The sequence below is a fragment of the Rhopilema esculentum genome, chromosome 19 (assembly GCF_057945365.1).
Source record: "Rhopilema esculentum isolate cy_ngs chromosome 19, ASM5794536v1, whole genome shotgun sequence".
NCBI classification, from domain to species: Eukaryota; Metazoa; Cnidaria; class Scyphozoa; order Rhizostomeae; family Rhizostomatidae; genus Rhopilema; species Rhopilema esculentum.
The window spans coordinates 8564461-8586192 of record NC_142833.1 but is presented as its reverse complement, the minus strand read 5'-3'; the positions used below and the strand labels follow the sequence as shown (position 1 = coordinate 8586192).

Below are 21732 nucleotides of genomic sequence, written 5' to 3'. Positions count from 1 at the left end.
AGTAAGTAAATCAATCATTTGCTCAGGAAGACATAAGATATAGAATGAGTTACCATAAGATGAGGTAAAAAATGACCATATATTTTAAGCCATCGGACATCATGATATCAAACGGGCTGTTTTCTAGTTATCAACATCTTGTAAGCATGGAAGGTTTACTGCGCTTGACAATATTACTCCGCGATGATGATTGCATTTGTTAGCAATGCTATAGGATTTCACCAGAGCTGTGGCATTAGCAAATGGGACTGTTTGTCAATTTGTGCTGGGTAATCTCTCTGTCATTGATTGTTTTCAAGTTAACACTTGTTAGCTACTTCATTTCAATCTCGCATGAGAAAGTGTGATACTTTGCACATTGGTAGAAATACACAACATTTTGTAACGAGAGGTCCTTAGTGCCAGTATGCAGAGTTTTTCCAATGCACATGCGATGATGTTTTTTCTGAAAAATGAGGCTGCAGACTTGTGACAGGGACTGGCACCATGGAATTTTGATTTTATATGGGTGGGTCCTGAAAAAATTGGCATTGCTAGCTTTTATTTATGCATTGTTGTACTTAATACATGTATTTTTCAACATCAAAAATACAATAAACTAAAAAAACAGAAAAAGTTGATCAAGTGATACAACTCTTTCACCCTTTCATACGTAATCTGTAAATATATCTAAAATAGCAACATCTAGCAACAAATCTAAAATATTTTTTTTAAATGCAGTTCGAATTAGTCTTTGCCTGTCTTTAATGGTATTTTGCAAATATCCTCTTAGGCAAGCTATCTTTGAACTGTTTTTTGACCTCGTTTGAAAATGTAACCTTTTGTTCTAATTTTAGTCTGCTTTTTCGTAGGTGTTGTGTCTAAGCCGTTGTGTTTAGGTCTGTTGGCATGTGTCATTGTTTACTGATTAGAATCAGCCTTAGAAATTCATTGTTAAGAACTGCTATAATCAGAGGACTAAGCACATCTTCATCAGTAGATCACAAGATACAATGTTTCTTCGAAAATGGAGCTAAAGATTCTCTTGAAAAACAATGTAAAATGTTACTAAGTGATCCTACGCTGCAGAGAATTCAAAGATCTGCCCGTGTTACCAAAAAATGTGCTGGTGCTCTTGTCCCTATATGTATTGTTGAAGGAAGACCATCGCTGCTTTTTACAGTCAGATCGCATCATCTGCCAAACCACAGAGGTGAAATAAGGTCAGTGGCATATCCTTATATGCTTTAAGATCAGGTAAAATTTAGAGCCTGGATACTAGTGTACTTGCTTGACCAGATCTAGAGTACAGTCTTTAGATGTAGGTTTTAGTTCATGATCATAACCTGATCTTGCTTCATTAATTTCCTAGTCAAAAATTTGATGGTTTGTGAGTTTTAAAGCCATATCATAAATAATGACTTACAAGAAGAACAACTGAAACACCACCTCAAAGCCAGCCAGCTTTCTAAAAAAATCAGACTTGAAATGAAGTTTGCTTAAAATATTGTTTCTTTAAACAGACATGGTTCCTCTGATGCATTTTTAACTTATGTGTTATGAAGAAGATATTAAAAACTATTGATGGTTGAATGATTACAGTATCTTTGATCAATTGTTTGCCTTAAGTTTTCCAGGAGGGATGAAGAATGACCAAGATCTTTCAATTGAAGCTGCTGCCTTAAGGGAAGCTGAGGAGGAGTTAGCTTTGGACAGAAATTCCATTAGAATTCTTTCATCACTAGGACCATTTTTAAACCGGGTAAGGTCCTTGCTTTTATTAAAATTTGTTTGATTTTATTTCTGATGACATATTACGAGAATCTATATTTTTTTCAGCTACCCAAAAAGCATTCAAACTAGTTTGAATTTTGATCATAATTTCAATTCGTGTTTTTTAGAAGGCTACAATTAATATAACTGCAGTGTTTGGGTATGTTGGTGACATCGATGTTTCTAAGCTGAAATTTAGTGACAATGAGGTATGTGATATTTGCTTTAATTGTGCACATTTAAAACAGCACATTTCCTTACCTTCTTTAGCAGAATTGTGTCAATTTAGAACATTTAAAAAATAATGACTAGACAAAATCAGTTAGTATAAGTCAAAAATTCGTTTGAATTTAATATCATTGGTATTTTGAATCTAGAAATACAAATTTTTAATGGTAACCAAGAACAGGAAGTTATTCCATAATGCATATGTCTACTGAATTTTTTTTATAAAAGTTGAACTGTTAACTATGATATATGAACCACTGTTAACTACCACTCTCCTAGTGCATAAGAATGTTGTGTTTTTCATTGTTTCAGGTTACTGAAGCTTTTACTGTTCCTATAGCTGACTTGTTGTTGGATGGTAATAACAGATACACAATTTTTAGGAATGGATGGAAGCTTCCAGTATTTTTGGCAAAACAGTATCATATATGGGGAATTACTGCAAGCATTACTGATACCCTTCTCTCGATGATTACTCATATCGATTATGAACGTAAATTCACCTTTCTTCGAAATAATATACAAAACTCTTTTTGCAAAGTCAAATCAAGCTGATGTTAAGCTAAAAGCAACAGGTTATGTTTTTAGGACAAGTAAAAAGTGTGAATAAATAATTTCTATTCTTAAAACTCTATTTTTGGTTGAAAATTATATTCTTATAAATTTATGCAAAATGACTGGTGTGGTGCTTATATAATGATTAGATGGAATGTTCTGCTCAACCGAAAGTGATTTTGCATGAAAAGCCTTGGAATGGTCTAAGCCAAATTAGAATAACTTTTTTCATCTGTTAATAGCAGTGACAATAAACACTTAGTTAAGAATAGGTATTCTATGATGTATCATAAGCAACAAAATCAAGCTTTTCTTTTTTCAGCTCTATATACTCAGTACAAAATTTTCAACACATTTTTTTAAGAATTTTAATCACAGTGATTTTTGGGTCTGGGCATCTGCATTTTTAGGAATGTGTTTTAAAAACATTTTTGCACCTACCCTGGTTGTTACATAGGAAAAGTGCCACCCACTCTCCCCTTAGAATTTTTTCACATTGATGTTTTCTTATTTCTTTCCTTCTTTAGTATGAAGTCAGTATGACAATCAGGGGCGTACCTACCGGGGGGTGGTACACCCTTGGGTTTCTGGCTGATGAGTTGCTTTTTTATTATGTTCTGCCCATTTACAAGCTAATTGCTCAAAACATACAAGGGGCATTTGGAATTATTGCTCAAGGCAAAAAACGTGGGAAAAATCTGAGAAATTTGTATTGGGCCAATGATGGTGCAAATTAGTCAGGTTGTGGTTTCAAAAGATGGACGCCTAGAAAGCCATGACGTTTTAAGCAATGGGATTTGAAGAACTTGTAACTTTTCAAACCTAAAATTTGGAAAATCTTATTTCCTTGTTATCACAAAATATGCGTCTCAAAATTATTTTTTCATGATATAAAAGATACTCTGCTAGCAATATTTGCTTATCGAAATTCGTCAAATCGTTACCTCTTTAACTGAGAATTGCTGCTACCGTCCACGAAGATATCATGACCTCGACCAAGGGGTTTGAGTTTTAATGATCAGAAAAGGATAAGGATCGCATTGTTTACAAATGGACTTTATCCATTGTTACAGAAAACTAAAAGGTTTTATAATCAAAGATGCAACCACGCCTGTACTAATTTTTCTCTTTGCAAAAGAGATATGTTATCGGCTTATCTACACTACAAAAATTTAAAATTATTCGCCAAAAATACTCCTACAGTTCCTGATTTATTGGAGTGAAATTTGAATCAATTCCTACATCAAACTCACATCTAATAGCTGCTCAAACGGGATTAAATTAAAAATATTTTTCAATCAATGATAAAAGATTACGCTTACTAAGAAATAACTATTTTCCCCAACTGGACATTAAAATCACAGCAATAATATCCAAGTCTATTGTAAGGCCGACGAAATACTACAAACTAAATAAACTGGGATCAATACTGAACTATTAAGTTAAATACATTTTACAAATTTGAAAAAAATCATCTCGGGAGCATGTCTCTGGCAAAGTTTCTTGTTTGTTCTTGGTATAAAGTTTAAGCTGAACAGAAGGGGTGTTAAAGTATTTGGGGTACTTAATAGAAATATTAAGGGGTTTTTTTAGATGGTCCAAGGCATTCTTCAGAATTACCTGTTTCTTCAATGTCGTTGCTGAAAGAAGAATTTAAATGGCATCAGCATGGTACAACACCATTGAAAGTAATTTGCCTTCTAAAAAAATCTCGCTCAAAAAATTACCTCTCACACTTTGAGGCCCGTGATTATAGGTCCGGTACAGAAATATCGCTGATTATATGTCCGGCACAGAATTATCCCTGATTATATGTCCGGAACAGAAAAAATTCGAAGAAATGTCGCTGATCTTTTTACGGTCCTGCTCAACAATGCTTTCAGTTAAAAGCTTCCCACAAGAATACCCCTGATTATAGGCCCAGCAATATTCAAGCAAAATGAAAAACAAATTTGAGAAATATATCCCTAAAACAAACGTATCCCTCAGCATGTGGTCACTGATACGAAACCCTACTTGAGTTTAGGGTTAGGGTACGGATCAGCGTCCGTGTCGATGATATAGGCCCAGCACAGAAATATCCCTCGCGATAAGCCCGGCATAGGAATATCAGTGATCATAGGTCCGGTGCAGGAATATCCCGAACGAAGGGTTTGCTATGAGAAGATCCGGATCACTTCAGGTCATGTACCGCGCAACCATTTGACTAGCAGGGGCTAAAGTAAAGCTCCCCCTACTTTTTGTATAAATAGGTAAGAACGTTTTTGGAAGTTTACTCTAATCCAATTTTAGAAAGTCTAATCCACTGGATCCTAAGGAATAGCAGTTCTTCTTGACTTGGAACCCTTTCTTGCTCATTGTTGATTATATATCTTTTAATGATATGTTGCATTTTCTAACTTGGTTAGCTTGGTGTTAAATTATCCTCAAGCAATTATATCAACTTTGATAGTAATCGAAGGCTTTTCTGAAACGGGCAGCTTAAAAATAAAAATAATCGGGCACGCCCTTTTCAGCCCCCTTCCCCATTTTTAGACTAGCACGCGGAGCCTGCATTCGGTATCTACTTGCTGCGTGGTTCCGGATGTGGTCTATACTAAAGACCTGTGGCTGTGCCGCAATGATCGGAATACTAAATATTTTATTCTAGAAATATTAACTTTTGTAAAATTCACTGAGCCCTATATACATGTCGCATTTTGTTTCATCTTTTATCTTACGAGCCTTTTACATAAATCGATTTTTGATCCCGAGTCTCTTTTTCATAAAATGAAGCATCATTTCTGGTGGGAGTCATATGGGTTTAAGAAACAAGGAAATTTGAAGAAAAATTGTTAAATTTTGCTTAAATGACCTGAACGGCGAATTTCAACTTAAAATTGCGCGGGACGGTGGATTTTAGCCCCCCTTAATGACCGCAACTTTCCCGAAGTTGAAACAGTTACTAGTTAGTAGAACCCGTCCCCCTTCCATTCCAAATTGTTGGTCTCATATCGAATGAAATGTGTCATTAATCTTCCATTTGAACTATTATATTTTACTCTTCTCTACTTTTATGCTAAATTCCCAGGTTATAAACAAATGCCTTCAAACGCAGCTTTCTAATGGTTCGCCTCTCCTCCCTTCACCCTTACTTTTACTTGTTATAAAACCTCTCATGTTACTTGAATTTTGATATACAAAACATTTGCAGCAGAGATGTTACCTCGGATGCTACTGGAACAAGAAAATTGAATACTTTGTGACACAAAAGCTTCTAACAAACAGCAATGGTTTTACTTACGAACGTCTTCTGGCCATTGAAACCCGTGGCCGGCCGAGCCTGTATAAGAAAGGAGATTAATTACTGTGATACGAGAAAAAAGGTATAGGAAGTAGAATGGAAAAACTTTAGGTAAATTGAAATTAACATGTCGTGATGTCGAAGCCTTAACAAAATTAAGTAAAATTAAAGTTCTCCACACAAAATGGCATGCTATCTTGGAAAGAACCAGCTACTAAATTTTAGTATATGATAATTCAATTGAAACAGTGCTTAATTTGCTTCACTTGTGTTTTCATTTGTAGTTTACAATCAAATAGCATGCAAAACCGTAAATCGAAAGAAACGCCATTCTTTTTTAATCTCACACCTGTAATCTTCCAAATTCAATAGATGCTGAAGCAAAGTTGTGCTTGGAAAACAGTAAAAATTGTCTGAGAAACAGTGGCGTAACGCACGGTGTGCACCTTTAAGCACAAAACTAAGGGCCCCCAAGCATTTTGGGCCCCGAAAGGGTCTCCAAGAAGTTTATCAGAAAACGGGTTTTTAATGAAAGCGTATGTTTCTTAATAGCATTAACAGCATCATTGAAATTGGCGAAAGACTGGATACGGTTTGTGAACGTGAGCAACCAGTATAAAAATGATGCAAGAAAAAGCATGTCAATTAGGTTTTGCTCTAAAGCACATCTATATCGGTATAAAATTTTGTATTTAATTTTACGAGAGTATAACATATATTTAAAAGTTAATTGATGTCCTCCATGAAGCAGTTTGAAAATATTAATCTTTCTGAACATGTTTTCAAATGCATGTTCAATCCCCATCTGTATATGCTGCATGGGAATCCAGGAAAGCTTAGATGAAGATCAAAGGAAATGTCTCAGGCAGCAGAATTTCTCTTCATATGTTCTTATATGTTATTTTTTTGGGGTTTTACAGGAGCGAGTACATAGGCTTTAAAACCTGACGCAAATTTAGTTAAGTACATGGGCCTCAAAACACTACTTTCAATAAGGGCCCCACACTGTCCCGTTATGCCACTGCTGAGAAACCATACCTTACACCTGCTCTAAAATGTGGCTCAGTAAGAGTACACGTGCAACTCTTTTCAAAATTTGGGCGTATATTCCAAAACTTGAACTTCAGCAAGAAATCTCTGTCATAAGTCTTCCGAGCTAGAATTAAAACAAAGTCACACATACAATCCAGCATTAAATTGGTGTACATTTATTGAAGTTAACAGCTAGTTTAATAAATATTTCCCGTTTGCTTTCCTGATTTGCAAAAATGCTTAAGTAAGTATCTTGCAACTTCACAGGCACTCTCCAATTACAGATGTTGTTATTATGAGGTATGGCTATATCAAAAGGCAGGACCAGGGAAGCTTCATAAGCATACACCCTATCAATATCAATAAGACAGCAAAGATGCAACCAATTTTGTCTCAAATCTATACCTCTGTTCTAGTACACAAGAAAATAAAATCAACAAATGAAAGATCTAGTTGTTGTTTGATACTGGCAATATGTAATATATAAACCAACAAAGACCTAATAAGGAAAATTGAAGAAATTGTATGTCAATGCAGCATTGTTTAAATTGAGCAACCATTATTGACTTTTGGCTGTGCTATAAAAACTTTTATATCCTAGTATAATATCAAGTAAGTTGGTTATGCTCTTAGTAGTTAGGCTAAATAAAACCACAACTTCACTTTTAAAACAACATAAAACTGCAGATTACCTTTAAATCCAACATCTGACTTTATACTATTGCTTGCTTCATTTGAAACTTGAGCACATTCATGGTTGAAATGGTTGAAATTATATTCACCATTCATATATGCATCATACTTGAAATATTTCGTAGGAACAAACTTCCCAGTCTGGTAAGGCTCTAAGCTCATATTTTCAAACAAACCTATAACCTTATTGAACATTGTTTTTTCATCGATTTTTAATACCATTCCTTGATTGTATCTCTTGAAATCTTTGCTCCTGGCCAGATATGCCTTGACTTGTTCCATTGCCTCCTCGAGTTTCAATATCTCTGAATGAAACACTCTCAGATAGTCAGTAATAGCAATACAATTACTGTTTCTTAGATCTTGCTCTAGACCTTGAGGATCAAATGAAAAAGAAGCACTGGTTGATATCTGAAGAAAACTTGCTCTAGTTGTTTGGACTATACTTCTATAATATTTTTCAGCTCTATGAAAAATTGCTGAAATAAGTCCTTCTATCTTCCTTTTTTGGGCAAAAAAATCATCAAAGAACTTTTTTTCATTGCTTTCCAAGTTATCTAAAACTCTCTCTACTGTTTCTGCTACATTGTTATGATCCTCTATAATGGTTTTGGCAACTTCCTTAAACTGACCAACATAGTCAGCAGCAAAATCTTTTGCATTATCAATTGGCGTGACTTCATGGTCTTTGTGATCAATTAGGAAGCCGTCCAGGCAAACAGCTTTGTGACATTTAGTACAGAAATACTTAAGATCAAGGAAATGTTTTCTACAATAGTATGTATCCTCTGACCTTGAACCAACAATCACATGTTTAAAGTTGAGACCTGAACTTGTTTTGCAAGTATTGCTTTTTTCAATCTGTGAACAACTTTTGCAATATCTTTGATGACATCTAGAAAATGGAATGTCTTAGTTTAGTCTTGAGTTGTCATCCAAGTAAATCAATAAAAGCATTGGTATATTGAATCATTGCAAATGTTATTTTGAAATGTTAACATAATCACTCGCACAACATTCAGCAAGATGCATTTAGAGATTTTGCTAATTTACTGTACAAAAGGCCAATTTAAGTGGGATATCAAGCTGACATCTTTTTCACCAATACTTTGCTACTTCACTACTTTCTTCAGTGTTTGTTTCTTGAATGTTTCAAATTGGCACTTAATACTCTAACAATAGCAGATATAATGCAAACCTTGTCTAAATTACGTAAAAGGTTATAATTCCCAAAAATTTTTGAGGTATAATTTCAGACATTTAATTTCAGACAGAAAATTTTGGATGAAAATATCTTGATTTTGAAAAAAAATTTGGACAAAATATAAAAGGTTCTATAGAACTGGAGAATTTTCAGATGAACCATTTCCAAACACAGAAGAAAGAGAATAAGAGAATTTAGAGGAAGCCAGGGTGTCAAATGATTGGCTTGCTGGAATAAAAAATTTGAGATAGAGAATGAAAATATACTCCCCCTTTAGGTACAGCTCTTGACAGCAATGTCATTAGCATTTAAAAATACATGAAACAAAAACAATTGTCTTCGTTTGCTGATGTGAAAACCCTCCCCAAAAAGTTTTTGTTTGAAACTATCTTAGCATGAATAAGTAAAAATATGACCCTGATTGTTAAAGTCAATAACATTGTAATCAGAAACTCTTTAGAAACAATGGGTACTGGACTTTCCTAAAACATAAGAAACTGGAGTATTTAACGTTGACCTTTGTTTCCTATAACAAAAAATGAGTTAGTTAACAAAAAATTAAATTAACTTTGATGACTGAAAACAGCACCTTGCATGCATTTTTAAGTGATAGCTAACAAAATCAAATATGTTCACACTTGCTTGTTATTTCTATTTATTTCTTGTCTACCTATATTGATAATGCAATCTTGCATCCTCTTTCTAAATTATCAACATTGCTTGGTCAACAAACCATATTGGAATCTTAGGGGGAATATACTTCTCAAGTTTCTGTATAATTTATTGCCAGTAAAAATTGTTCAGCCAATAAAGTTTCCCGACGGTAACAATTTCTGATGGCAAAATTTCTGGATTGGTTTACTGTCCAAAGTTTTTGGGAATTATTGAGTTCACAAACTGGGTCCTGGCCTGATAAGCTCATGCGGCAACCATTTTTGAACAAATCTAATCAAAATTGCACATTTTGTTGTAATTGTTGGGAATTTATCACAAGCAATGGATTTCACAGTGATATTTTGTTACCCTCTCACAGTGATATTTCGTTTATATTTTGCCAATCTTTCAATAATGTCCCTTTGTTTATCAATTTTTATTTTGCATTTAAAATTATGCATTGTGTCAAAAACAATTTACCCTTTTCTTAATTGATCAAGCCTGCAGAAAAAGCCCACATAAAATAACTTCCCTATTTTGGACTTGGGCTAAAAAAGTTCTCAAAAATTTATGAGCAAAATTTAGGGTGGTGATTCTTATTAAGGTTCTTGAAACCTGCTTCAAGCCAAAGAGCTCTCATGCAGAAGAATGATAGAATATGAAATGTTTTGATATCCACATGAGTTGATACAAAGTAGTTTATGACTTAATGAGTTGGTATGTTACAGATGCAGTCTTCCATGATTTTTTGAGCTCCTTTTTACTAAGGACGCACGGATACGTCCGAGGAACATTGTTACTGGGTATACTTCCCTGTTTAAAAAATAAGTTTCCACCGCTCACCCGACACAAATAAATTCCGCAGGTTTATGGCAGGAACAAAGTAAGTCATTTCTTTCAGGTATGCCACTACTGTGTGCCTCCAATACGTCAAGGATACCATTAATCATAAAATTTGTTCTCAGACTGCCTATTGACTCGACAGGGCCGTGGTCTTGCTTACAAACAGGGCAGCATATGATTAGGCCGGCCAAATCCGTTCGAAGAACTTTCTCTCGTAACAGATTTTGTCCAGATAAAGCCGCTAAACAATTGCAACAAAAAGAATGCTGACAATCAAGCATCTTTGGCTTAAACAACACTTCCAAGCAAACTGCACACTCAGCAAGCTTTTTGATCGAATCTTCTGGAATCATCTTACTAGCAGCCATTTTCCCCGTTGAGGTTGGTGAATACCTTTTCCTAGAAGTGGTCAAAATCAGTGGGCACGATGCATTCTGGTATACGCGCATTCGCGGCGAAAAATTCGCATCGCACGAAAAAATTCGTCTCGTGTAAATCAGGCTTAACGTTGTCCCTCTAAATCCGAGCCCACCCTTCTTGCCGAATCAATAATGGATTAGTATTTCTATTATCTGTGCTTTAAAAACATGCATTCAACCCCATGCTACGGAGAGTGGGCGGGGAGATTTTTTCAAACGATTGAGAAAACATCACCTTTTCTTGAAAAATCTTAACTATTTTTGTCCCGGTTTGTAGGACAACGAAGAATAATCAATAGAAGTTATGCGATTTATGTGACATAGTTATTCTTAATCTGTGATAGGGATTTTGATTATTGTAAGCTGTTTTCTAGGTAATCAGGGGGCAAAATAACAATTTTTAGGCCATGTTTTATTGGTTACGTAAAAGCAGAGATCGAAAAAGGTAAAATTTAGTCACCGGTGATTTCTCCGGGCGAAGCGAGGCGCAGTACGAGTGTACATAGATTAAACCATAAAAAGCTGTGGGTTTGAGAATAGGGTGCTGAAAGCTAGGGACTGGGACGAAGCCCTGGAAACTTTTGCGAGTTTGATATTGCCAAGAGAGGGCCATTTTAGGGGCAATTTCAAAACCTTTTTCATGCTTTAAACCATCCAAAGAATATGATTTCTTACCTTAAGCACATTTCCCAAAATAAGTGATGAAATCATTTCAAGTCTATTTCGCAAAAAGTGATGCACAAAAGATTTACGAAAAAACTCCAGTGTAGTGAAGTTTTCTCATTGTTTAATCACTATCTGAGTTTTTTGAGGATGTTGATAATTTCGACATAATAAAGTGCGGCCTCTTCGATGAAATTGCGTTCCCGTCTGTTTCTCCGCGTAAATTCCCTGATTACCAGCTTCATAATCATTGAATCACATTAGAAATAATACTTCGTCAAAATATTATCCCTCCCCAAACATTTTCTCGTCCAATTTATCTTTAATTTAGATCAAATATAAAATCGATCCTGCCGAGAGCTGAGGGAGAGGGACGCGTCCGTCCAGTGACAGATTTCGTGGAACAGGAAATACTTTTGTCTTCTGCATGCATTGTTACCTTATTCCTTTGCGAGTCAAAGGTGTTGAAAAATATGATTATTATTATGATGACTCATGTTATATTAAGTGATTGACATTTCGAGCTGTTGTTGCTTTAACTTCCGGACGCTTCACGCTGAGAACATGTTTTTTTGAACTCTAGATTTTGATTACTCGTAATTCGGTTTTAACCTGTTGCTATTGAAAAATATGAAAGTTCTGTTCGGTTCATAGTATGATAGTTTATAATATTTTACCAAAAGGGATCATTGGTATTAGGCCTGTCCACCGAAGGTCGAATAATCGGTATTCGGTTACCTGTTTCACTATTCGGTTAGCTGAAGTCCAAAGCGAATATTCGGTTACAAACGAATAGTTCGAATAGTACGATTATTCGGTTACAAACGAATAGTTCGAATAGTACGATTATTCGGTTGGAGACGAATAGTGCGAATAACCTCACTGTTGGAGGTCCACAATGGTTGTTTGAATAGCCGTGACTCATCGAATAGCGTTGACTATTCGAATAACCGTGACTGATCGAATAGCTGTGTTGGGTAGTTGGCTGAGCATCCTTGTAAGGATACACGGAAGGTCCTGCGTCCTTAGTTTCCAACATTTACGACAATTGTAAATATTAAGTCCAGCTATAATGACTAAAAGATTGCCAGAAGACGATGATAATAAAACAAACAGTTACATTTTAGACTGTGATGATTTGTGAATGAATAAATGAAATACAGCGTTTCGTTGTGATAATGCGTTCGTTCGCGATGATTTCAGGCGACAACTCTCTTTAACAACTTTAAAGATAACACCTTATACAGAAAAAATAAGAAGGCCCTTACGTAGGCGCTTGTACATAGGGTGACCAACTAAACAAATTCAACACACTCCCCCCGATTGACGAAGTCAATCTTGGAATAATCTATTTACAAAAAAATGTACGTTAGTTGTTATTTAAATAATGTTTGCTATGTGTTCTCGAATGTCTTCATCCCGTACCATAGTAATCGATGGTTCATGTTCTTTTTGACCATTAAGGTGTTCAATTTCAGTTGAGTTTTCTTCGTTAGCATTAACTTCAAGTGGGTATAAACGTTGTATCGGTCTTTTGATATAGATGACTCGTCGCGACTTATCTAATGTTTTGATTTCTGCAGCTCTAACTAGTCCGTCTCTTCCAGTTAGAAGTTTAACGACTTTTCCCATCGCCCATGTATGTTTGGGAACCTTATCTCTGAAAATGTGTACGATGTCTCCGACTTGTATTACGCGTTTCGGGTTTTTCAAACAACGATGTCGTTCGTGTAACGATGGAATATATTCCTTTTTGAACCTTTGGCGAAAATGTTCAATGATTAATTCTAAATAACGAGCGCGTTTTGTTAATGAAGTTTTATCCGAGGACAACGATAGTGATTCCGACTGATCGAGGATTCGTCTTCCGATGACAAGACACGACGGCGTTAATGGTGGTTCCGATATCTCTTCACCAACGTATGTTAAGGGTCTAGAGTTTATGATTCCTTCAGTTTCGATCAATGCTGTTTCCAGTTCTTCGTACGAAAGCTTTGCGTTTCCCAGCGTTTTTCTGAGACATTTTTTCGTTAATTTTACGCATATTTCCCACCAGCCGCCCCACCAGCTGGCAGTAGGAACGTTGAATATCCATCGAATGTTCATATTTTGCGCATACATTTGAACGTTTTTATCCAGAAATGTTTTTCCATTGTCTGAAACGATAAGTTTACTTAGTCCTCTCCGAGCTGTAAAACGTTTAAGCGCGCGAATGAATGTTTCTGCGAAAAGATCTGGAACTAACTCAAGGTGTATTGCTCGCGTATTTGCACAACTGAATAATGCAATGTAGCATTTATTCATACGATCAGTTTTGGTGTAGATATCCTTTACATATAAAGGACCTGCAAAATCGACTGCAACGTTGGTAAATGCTGCATCTTCTGATACGCGATATGCAGGTAACGGTGGCGCATTTGGTGTTTCGTATGGTTTTCCATTTATAGCTTTACATCTGGAACATTTCGCAATTAAGGATTTTACAATCTGACGACCTTTCGTAATCCAGTAATTGGATCGTACTTGCGCAAGTGTTTCATTGACTCCATTGTGTTTGACTGTTAAATGGCTATGCCAGATAACCAATTTTGTAAAATGATGCTGACGTGGCAATAATACGGGGTGTTTACTGTTATATGAAATCGATGCATTTTGAAGTCTACCCCCTACTCTGATTATTCCTCCTTTGTCGACAAAACATCCGAGGTTATTTCTAATTTCTTTATCATTTCCAGATAGATCAAAGACCTTTTGCACTTCTAAGTGCCACATGATTTTCGCTTCGTTGACTTTGGACAAAAAGTCGTCACTTATGTCTGTTTGTAAATTTTTAACCTTTCCTTTTAAAATTGCCACGAATTTCAATACGAGCGCAGTTACCCGTATTAAGCGAATGAAGCTACTGTAATTTACGCATGGAATGATTTTGTTCAGATTTAGCTGATCGTTATTTTCAGTTACGACAACGTTTGTATTAATTTCGATTTGCTGCGAGGGCGCGATTTCATTTACAGGCCAAAATTCCGAGTCGTTTTCCAAAAACTGTGGCCCGTTCCACCAAAACTCGTTTGATTGCATTTTAGAACAATCAATGCCTCTTGAAGCGATATCAGCTGGATTGTTAGACGTTGGACAATATCGCCAATTTTTCTTTTCGGTCAAATCGCAAATTTCATGCACTCGATTTCTTACAAATACTTGTTTGTGTTCTTTGTTACCTAAAACCCAGTGAAGGACAACCTGTGAATCTGTCCAACAAAAGATTGATTCTAAGTTAATTGTGCTAATCAAGGCATTGTGGACTGACTTTATAAGACGCGAAAGTGTTACTGCGGCCATTAGTTCAAGTCGCGGTATTGTTTCACCTTTCATAGGTGCTACTTTGGTTTTCGCACAAATTAATCGGCTTATTACTAGTTTAGATGATGATTTGACGCGAAGGTATACACAAGCCCCATATGCATATTGACTTGCATCAGAAAAGCCGTGTAGTTGAATCGAAATAGCGTCATTACTGATAATATCTCCCATTAGGCTTCGTGGAAATTCAATTGGTGTTGTGTTTGCAATGTTGTTTACGATTTTGAGCCAATTATTGCAAATGTCGTCAGGGAGTTTTTCATCCCAGGCTGTTTTCAATTTGCACAATTGCTGAAATATCATTTTAAGCGGAAGAATTACCGGCGAAAGTACTCCGAGCGGATCAAAGAACCGCGCGGTAGTTCTTAAAATATTGCGCTTGGTTACTTCAACATTACTGCTAGCGGCTTCGATAAACTCCGAAAAGTCAAACACAAATTTGTCGTTATTTCTGTTCCAAGGCATTCCTAGGATTTTAGATTCGGTACCATTGCATACTGTATTAGAGATCGATTTTGTGAAGGTTTCATCATCGTCGAAAATGACATTACTTTCCATCGAATTTGCGGTTTTACTATGCATATTTTCAGCTAGTTCAATGCGTTCAATAAGCGAATCACTGTTAGAGGCCCATTTCCTCATATTAAACCCTCCAGAAGCAAAACAAAGTTTGAGTTTACGATAAAGTTCGAAACTTTCCTCCTCAGTATCTAATGAAAACGCAAAATCGTCGATATATAGAGATTTTTCGACGGTTTGCACAAATTCGTTATCTGACTGTCGATAGTTTTCAAGGTGGTGACGTACAGTAGCATTAAGAACATACGGCGAACTCGTAAGTCCAAAAACTAAACGTGAAAACCTCAATGTTGCAAGCTCAGGATCTTTTTCAAAAACGTTATCGTACCACAAGAATCGGAGAAAATTCCTGTCGTTTTCTTGTATAATGATATTCAAAAATGCCTTTTCTAAGTCACCAATTAACGCTATTCGTTTAGCTCTGAGTCTCAAAAGTACATCAAAAATGAGAGGTACCAGATTTGGGCCTGGTTCTAAGCAATCGTTTAAACTTACTTCGCCGTTTTGTTTAGAGCTTGCGTCGTAAACGACTCGAAGTTTTGTAGTTTGCCGCTCTTCTCGAACTACCTCCCTGTGAGGATTATAATACACAGATCCAACAGGAGCCGAGCATAACTCCGTATCCTCTACCTTTTCTACAACACCGGAATTTAGTTGTTCAGAAATTACTTCGTTGTATTGATGCAAAACATCGGGTTTTGAATTTAAGCGTTTTAACAGGCTTTCGAGACGTTTACGTGCTACTTGATAATTGTCTGCAATTACAGGATGATCTTCCTTGAATGGGAGCGAAATCTCATACTTTCCGAGTTTTTGATTAAAATGAATTTTTCCCTCTAATGGATTTTCGCTACAAGTTAGTTCTTGCTCATTAGACTTGATACCCATAGATTCGATATCCCAGAATTTGTGAAGTTCGTTTATCAAATGTTTATCGCTATCAACGACAATATTGTCAGTTTTAAGGACATGTGAAATGATAATGTTCGATGAGTGTTCATTTGTTGACGGTATTTCTACGGGACCGTTAAGTACATACCCGAATCTGGTAAGTGTAGCTACGGGGCCATAACCATGCTCCCCCCGTACTACGTGATCTAACATGAACTGCCAAATGTAGTCCGCCCCAATCAATATGTCAACTTCAAATTCATCCATGCCGCTACCTTTATCAGCTAAAGGCAAATCTTTTATGTGGGGATATTTCAGTTTGGCTACGTCTATGGCTTGATTAGCAACCGGGCTACAAATATTGTCTACCACAAAAGCATTAATAAACACAGTTAGGTTATCTGCTCCTTCGATAGCAATTTGGATTGAATCGCACGTTTTTAATGTCCCACTAACGTTACCGAATTCTTTAATGATAACCTTTTCTGTGCTTATGGTGGGCAACTGTAACTTATCCCTTAGCCTGCGTGAAATATACGATTTCTGGGAGCAAGAGTCTAAAATAAGTCTTACAACGCATTCTTCTGTGTTACTGTCTACTCTTCTTACTTTAGCTCTTGCAGTTTGTAATAAGACAGCGGTATTTGTGGTGTTATTGCGAGACGCTAGTAAAGTACTTACCGATGGTTGTGTGGGCGGTGACTGAGGCGCGGCGACGGTTTCCTTGTACGCTGTTTCTCTTGCTTTTGCAAAACTTGCGGAACTGCCAGCTTTTGAGCCACAAATTGCAACATGGTGCTTTCCTTGGCATTTGAAACATCTAGTATTGCTTCTGCAAAATCTGCTAACATGTCCACCACGTAAACAAACAAAGCATCTCCGTTTCTCGCGTAATGTCTGCTTCCGCGCGTCAGGATTCGAAACCGTTGTGCAGCTCGAAGAAAAATGTTTCTGCCCGCAAAATAAACAAGATGGTATTCCATCGTTTGCACTCCTTTCTCGTTTCTGGTTGTTGATTAGCAGTGTAGCTGTTGTGGATTGCTGAAAGGATGGTTTTGATAAAACTGTTTTTGTATTGGTAGCACTACCAATAGGTGCATAAACGCACTTTTCTCGAAGTGAAATTTCTTCACCGAACGCTAATAATAGTCCTTCTAAATCCCATTCATCCGATAGTTTCCTCGAGATAAGAAGTCTTAACTCTACCGGTATTTTTGACATTATGATAGGCGTCAAGATAGTTCCGTAGCTTTCTGCAGATACACCAATTCCATTTAAGCTGCGAACAGTGCTTTCAACTTTGTCGTACATTTGACGCAATTTCTTCAAATCCGCTCCGTTTTCAGTCCTTTGTAAATCCATTAAGGCTTCAATATGTTTTGAAATAATTATTTGACGATTTCCATATCGTTTTCGCAATAAGTCTAGAGCTATTTGATAATTTTCACTTGTGAGTGGAAGACCTGATATCGTTTTAGCGGCTTCGCCAAGCAGCGATTTCTGTAAGTATTTGAATTTGTCGATAGGAGCCAAGCCTTGAGATTCATCAATTGTTGAGGAAAAACTATCCCAAAATGATGGCCATTCTGTCGGGTCTCCATTAAACACCGTTAAAGGTAATTTTGGTAGCTTCACTTTTCCTGCTGTGGCAAAACCTTGTGATTCGAAGCTGCGATTAAGTTCATGTTGCGGGGCGATCGTGTCCTTTCTGCTAACTAGATCTATTTGACATATGATGTCTTCCGTTTCTTCTTCCAAATCGCTACGATCTACTATTTCTTTCTCGATATCGACTTCTTCCAAAAGATCCTCAATTTCTGTATCTAGTGTCGTGATAATCAATCGTTTTCGTTCCAGTGTGTTTTTGATTGATTCGAGTTTCGATTGTTGTTCCGGTGGAAGATTTTGACCGCGCGGAGGCAACAGCTCTCGGGCCTTCGCGACATTTTTGCGAACAACCAGGCGATGACCGTTTCGTGCCTGAATTTTCTTCTTTAATGTTTCTTTTTCAGACATTACAGCTCCCGGGTCACGGCACCAAAATGTTGGGTAGTTGGCTGAGCATCCTTGTAAGGATACACGGAAGGTCCTGCGTCCTTAGTTTCCAACATTTACGACAATTGTAAATATTAAGTCCAGCTATAATGACTAAAAGATTGCCAGAAGACGATGATAATAAAACAAACAGTTACATTTTAGACTGTGATGATTTGTGAATGAATAAATGAAATACAGCGTTTCGTTGTGATAATGCGTTCGTTCGCGATGATTTCAGGCGACAACTCTCTTTAACAACTTTAAAGATAACACCTTATACAGAAAAAATAAGAAGGCCCTTACGTAGGCGCTTGTACATAGGGTGACCAACTAAACAAATTCAACAAGCTGTGACTATTCGAATAACCGTGACTGATCGAATAGCATTGACTGGTCGAATAGCAAGGATTGCTCTAAAAGGGAAAGGCAACTTCCTATCTTCAATCTTCGAGAAAGTTTCATGGATACGGGCCTTCTTCAAAAATCGCAAACCCAAGAAATAATTACAAAGCGAATAAAGCAAGATTGGAGGGGGCAGGGGGAGTGGAGCCTGGGTTGCAGGTGGGGGTCATGGGGCTTTTTCAGGGCCTCAGACGAAGGGTGGCCGGGGGGCTATGTGTAAAATAACGTTTTTTTTTAAACCAAGGTTCTTCAATAGTGAAAGTATAAATTAGCAACAACCAACGATTACAACATAACGACTTCATTCAACGACAACTTCGACTCGACTTGACTTGCACTGAAAGAACATACGCTTTTAACAACATGAGTGACGCACACAAACCCTAATGACACAAATTAACGGCAAATGGACTAATAAAAATGGACTAATAACAACTAAAATAGAGATGGCACGATGACAAACAAAATGACTGACGCAAACATCGAAAGACATTCTCATTAACAATAACGAACCACAAACATGATACACGACAGACAAAACTAGTTGTATAACATTACTCCCCCCTTTGAAAGACAAGCCTCCTGGCTTGATCTCTCGAAGGGGAAGAAACATAAAAGTATTATAAGGCAGCACGAAGAATCAATCAAATAATTTTACTGAAATGAGTAAATCAAGTACCATCTAAGAAATAATGTCCCTGTCCAAGTTTATTCCGTCCATACGGTTCTCTATCCGAGGCTATAACAACATTATGTACACGTAAAGGTCCTTCTCTTCTTTTAGTGTCAATCAAATTTTTTTCATATGTTGTGGCTAATAAACCCTCGTCAACTTCCATTGGTTTTGAAGAAGGCAGTCGCGTCACCATTGGTCGTGATAGTTTATGTGACTCCAATTCATTGACAATCTCCTCCAATTTCTTGATTCGAATTTGAAGATCTTGAAAATGTGGCTCATTTCTTTTGATGTTGCCAATAAAGGTAACCCGAGGTCGTTCTTCAGCTACCGAGGCAACAATCACAGGTTCATTTTGATCACACTTCTCCTGGGATGCTAAAGAAAATTTCCTGTCCCTACAATATTTGGCAACGTGACCAACGCGCAAACAACAATAGCAAATGGGCTGGCCATCTTCAGCACGATAGACATTAGTTCGATTCACGAAGAAATTTCTCCCATTCTCCTCTGCCAACCTCACCCTTTCGGCCATGTGAGATACAACGGTCTTTATAATATCCAACAGAATTTCTCTGAATTGTTCTGTTGAAATCATTTCCATTTTTTTTTCTGCGAATTGGTCACGTCGTGGTCACCAATGTAAAATAACGTTTTTTTTTAAACCAAGGTTCTTCAATAGTGAAAGTATAAATTAGCAACAACCAACGATTACAACATAACGACTTCATTCAACGACAACTTCGACTCGACTTGACTTGCACTGAAAGAACATACGCTTTTAACAACATGAGTGACGCACACAAACCCTAATGACACAAATTAACGGCAAATGGACTAATAAAAATGGACTAATAACAACTAAAATAGAGATGGCACGATGACAAACAAAATGACTGACGCAAACATCGAAAGACATTCTCATTAACAATAACGAACCACAAACATGATACACGACAGACAAAACTAGTTGTATAACATATGTCTCTATCACTATTTTGCAGAATAATATAACTTTTCACAAAATCTTCTGTTGTGAGTGTTAAATTTTTTCTTGCCCCCCCCCCCCTTTCTCCACTTTCCAACCTGTGTCGAAGCCCGTGCTAGAAAGCTTTTCATTTCACAAAATGTTGGAAAACGACCCTTTTTGAAGACTTACGACTATAGTTTCTCGTCAATTTGATACTGACTTTCTGGCCATTAGGGGTGACTAATGCTAGAGAAGGTTCAAGAAAACATTTATTTTTGACAAAAAATCGTTTTAAAAATTGCTTTGCAGCACAAAACACAGGAAAGATCAATAGGAAAACAAAAAATTAATGGTTCTAACTTATCGAATAGTAATGACTGATTAGCTATACTCACAGCTAAGCACAACAAATTACAATAAATTTTCAGATTGCAGTTTTTTACCACCACCCTGCCACACCCATTTTGCCACACCCATATTCGCCGAATAACCGAATATTCGTTAAATTTTAAGCCGAATAACCGAATAGGAATATCCGAAGGTTTGGACAGCCCTGGTATAGATCAAAAAAGGAGTGGGCCAAGGCAGGAGCCCTGATGTACACCACATTTGTTGTTTTGTATTTCAGAAATGTTGCTATTTATCTTACGGCAATGCTTCCTATTACTTAAGTATGACATATGAATATGAACCAGTCAAGCTTCACGCCTTCAATTCCAAAGAAAAGCAGCTTAGCTATAGTAGTATTTTAGTAAACTTGTGTCAAAGGCTTCCTTCAATGTGATGAAAGTGACTGCGGAAAAGTCTCCCTCGAAACTTAGATACCAGTCATAGGTTCACTCCAGTAAGCATGTCAATGCAAAATGGCCTAAAACCCCACTGGTCTGAGCAGAAAAATTCATTTACAGTAAAATGATTAAGTAACTGTTCAAAGGATATCTTTTAAAATAATCGTGAAACTACAGGAAGCACAGAAATAGGTCTAGCTAGATTTATCTCTGGTAGAGCAATCTTTGTAGAGAGGGTCGACCCTCGCCATGTTCAAATTTTCTAGAAATTGCCCTTGTGAAATGGACGTATTGGATATACTGCACAATGATGGAGCTAAAACAGCCATCCTAATTTTGAGAAATGACCTTGATATTCATCAATGCCAGAACTATGAGATGTTTTAGACTTGTTCATTATTTTGATAAGTTCGTCAGGGCAAAAAAATTGGAATTGAAATCGCACATGGTTTTCTTTTATTGAAAAATCGCCATTGAGAAGCGATTTCGAGAATCTGCTATCTGGCACTGCTATCTAAAGATAGAGCTGCCAATGCCATGAGTACCAAAAAACATCAATTAGCTGCTGACAATTTATTGTAATAAAATAGCAATAAAATTTCTACATTGTATGGCTTTCGTAGAAAATTGGCCCAGAAATTCATTTCATTTAACATAGCTAGTGTGGATGGACGTCTGTTACATCAATCATGTTTTAATGTCA

General features: G+C 36.7%; 3 protein-coding genes across 4 annotated transcripts; 1 reads left to right on the top strand and 2 right to left on the bottom strand.

Moving 5' to 3' along the window:
• The first annotated feature begins 84 nt into the window (after positions 1 to 84).
• LOC148957998 (mitochondrial coenzyme A diphosphatase NUDT8-like) lies at positions 85 to 3507 on the top strand. 2 transcript variants are annotated; one of them, XM_089114045.1, is made up of 5 exons: positions 85 to 269; positions 852 to 1202; positions 1609 to 1741; positions 1881 to 1961; positions 2293 to 3507. In XM_089114045.1, the coding sequence occupies exons 2-5, from the start codon at positions 889 to 891 to the stop codon at positions 2533 to 2535; spliced, it is 771 nt and encodes a 256-aa protein (XP_088970171.1). In that variant the 5' UTR covers positions 85 to 269; positions 852 to 888; the 3' UTR covers positions 2536 to 3507. The 2 variants fall into 2 exon arrangements, with proteins under 2 accessions (XP_088970171.1, XP_088970172.1); XM_089114046.1 differs by lacking the exon at positions 85 to 269 and adding an exon at positions 362 to 508.
• Positions 3508 to 3649: 142 nt separating this feature from the next.
• On the bottom strand, positions 3650 to 10763 carry LOC135688423 (uncharacterized). Its single transcript, XM_065205265.2, has 5 exons — positions 10245 to 10763; positions 7543 to 8438; positions 6857 to 6974; positions 5819 to 5857; positions 3650 to 4175 (listed from the first exon to the last, which is right to left on the bottom strand). Exons 1-5 carry the CDS (start codon positions 10691 to 10693, stop codon positions 4112 to 4114), a joined length of 1566 nt encoding a protein of 521 aa, XP_065061337.2. The 5' UTR covers positions 10694 to 10763; the 3' UTR covers positions 3650 to 4111.
• A 1943-nt stretch (positions 10764 to 12706) lies between these two features.
• LOC148957997 (uncharacterized) lies at positions 12707 to 18172 on the bottom strand. Its single transcript, XM_089114201.1, has one exon. It carries the CDS (start codon positions 18170 to 18172, stop codon positions 12707 to 12709), a length of 5466 nt encoding a protein of 1821 aa, XP_088970327.1.
• Positions 18173 to 21732: the final 3560 nt, after the last annotated feature.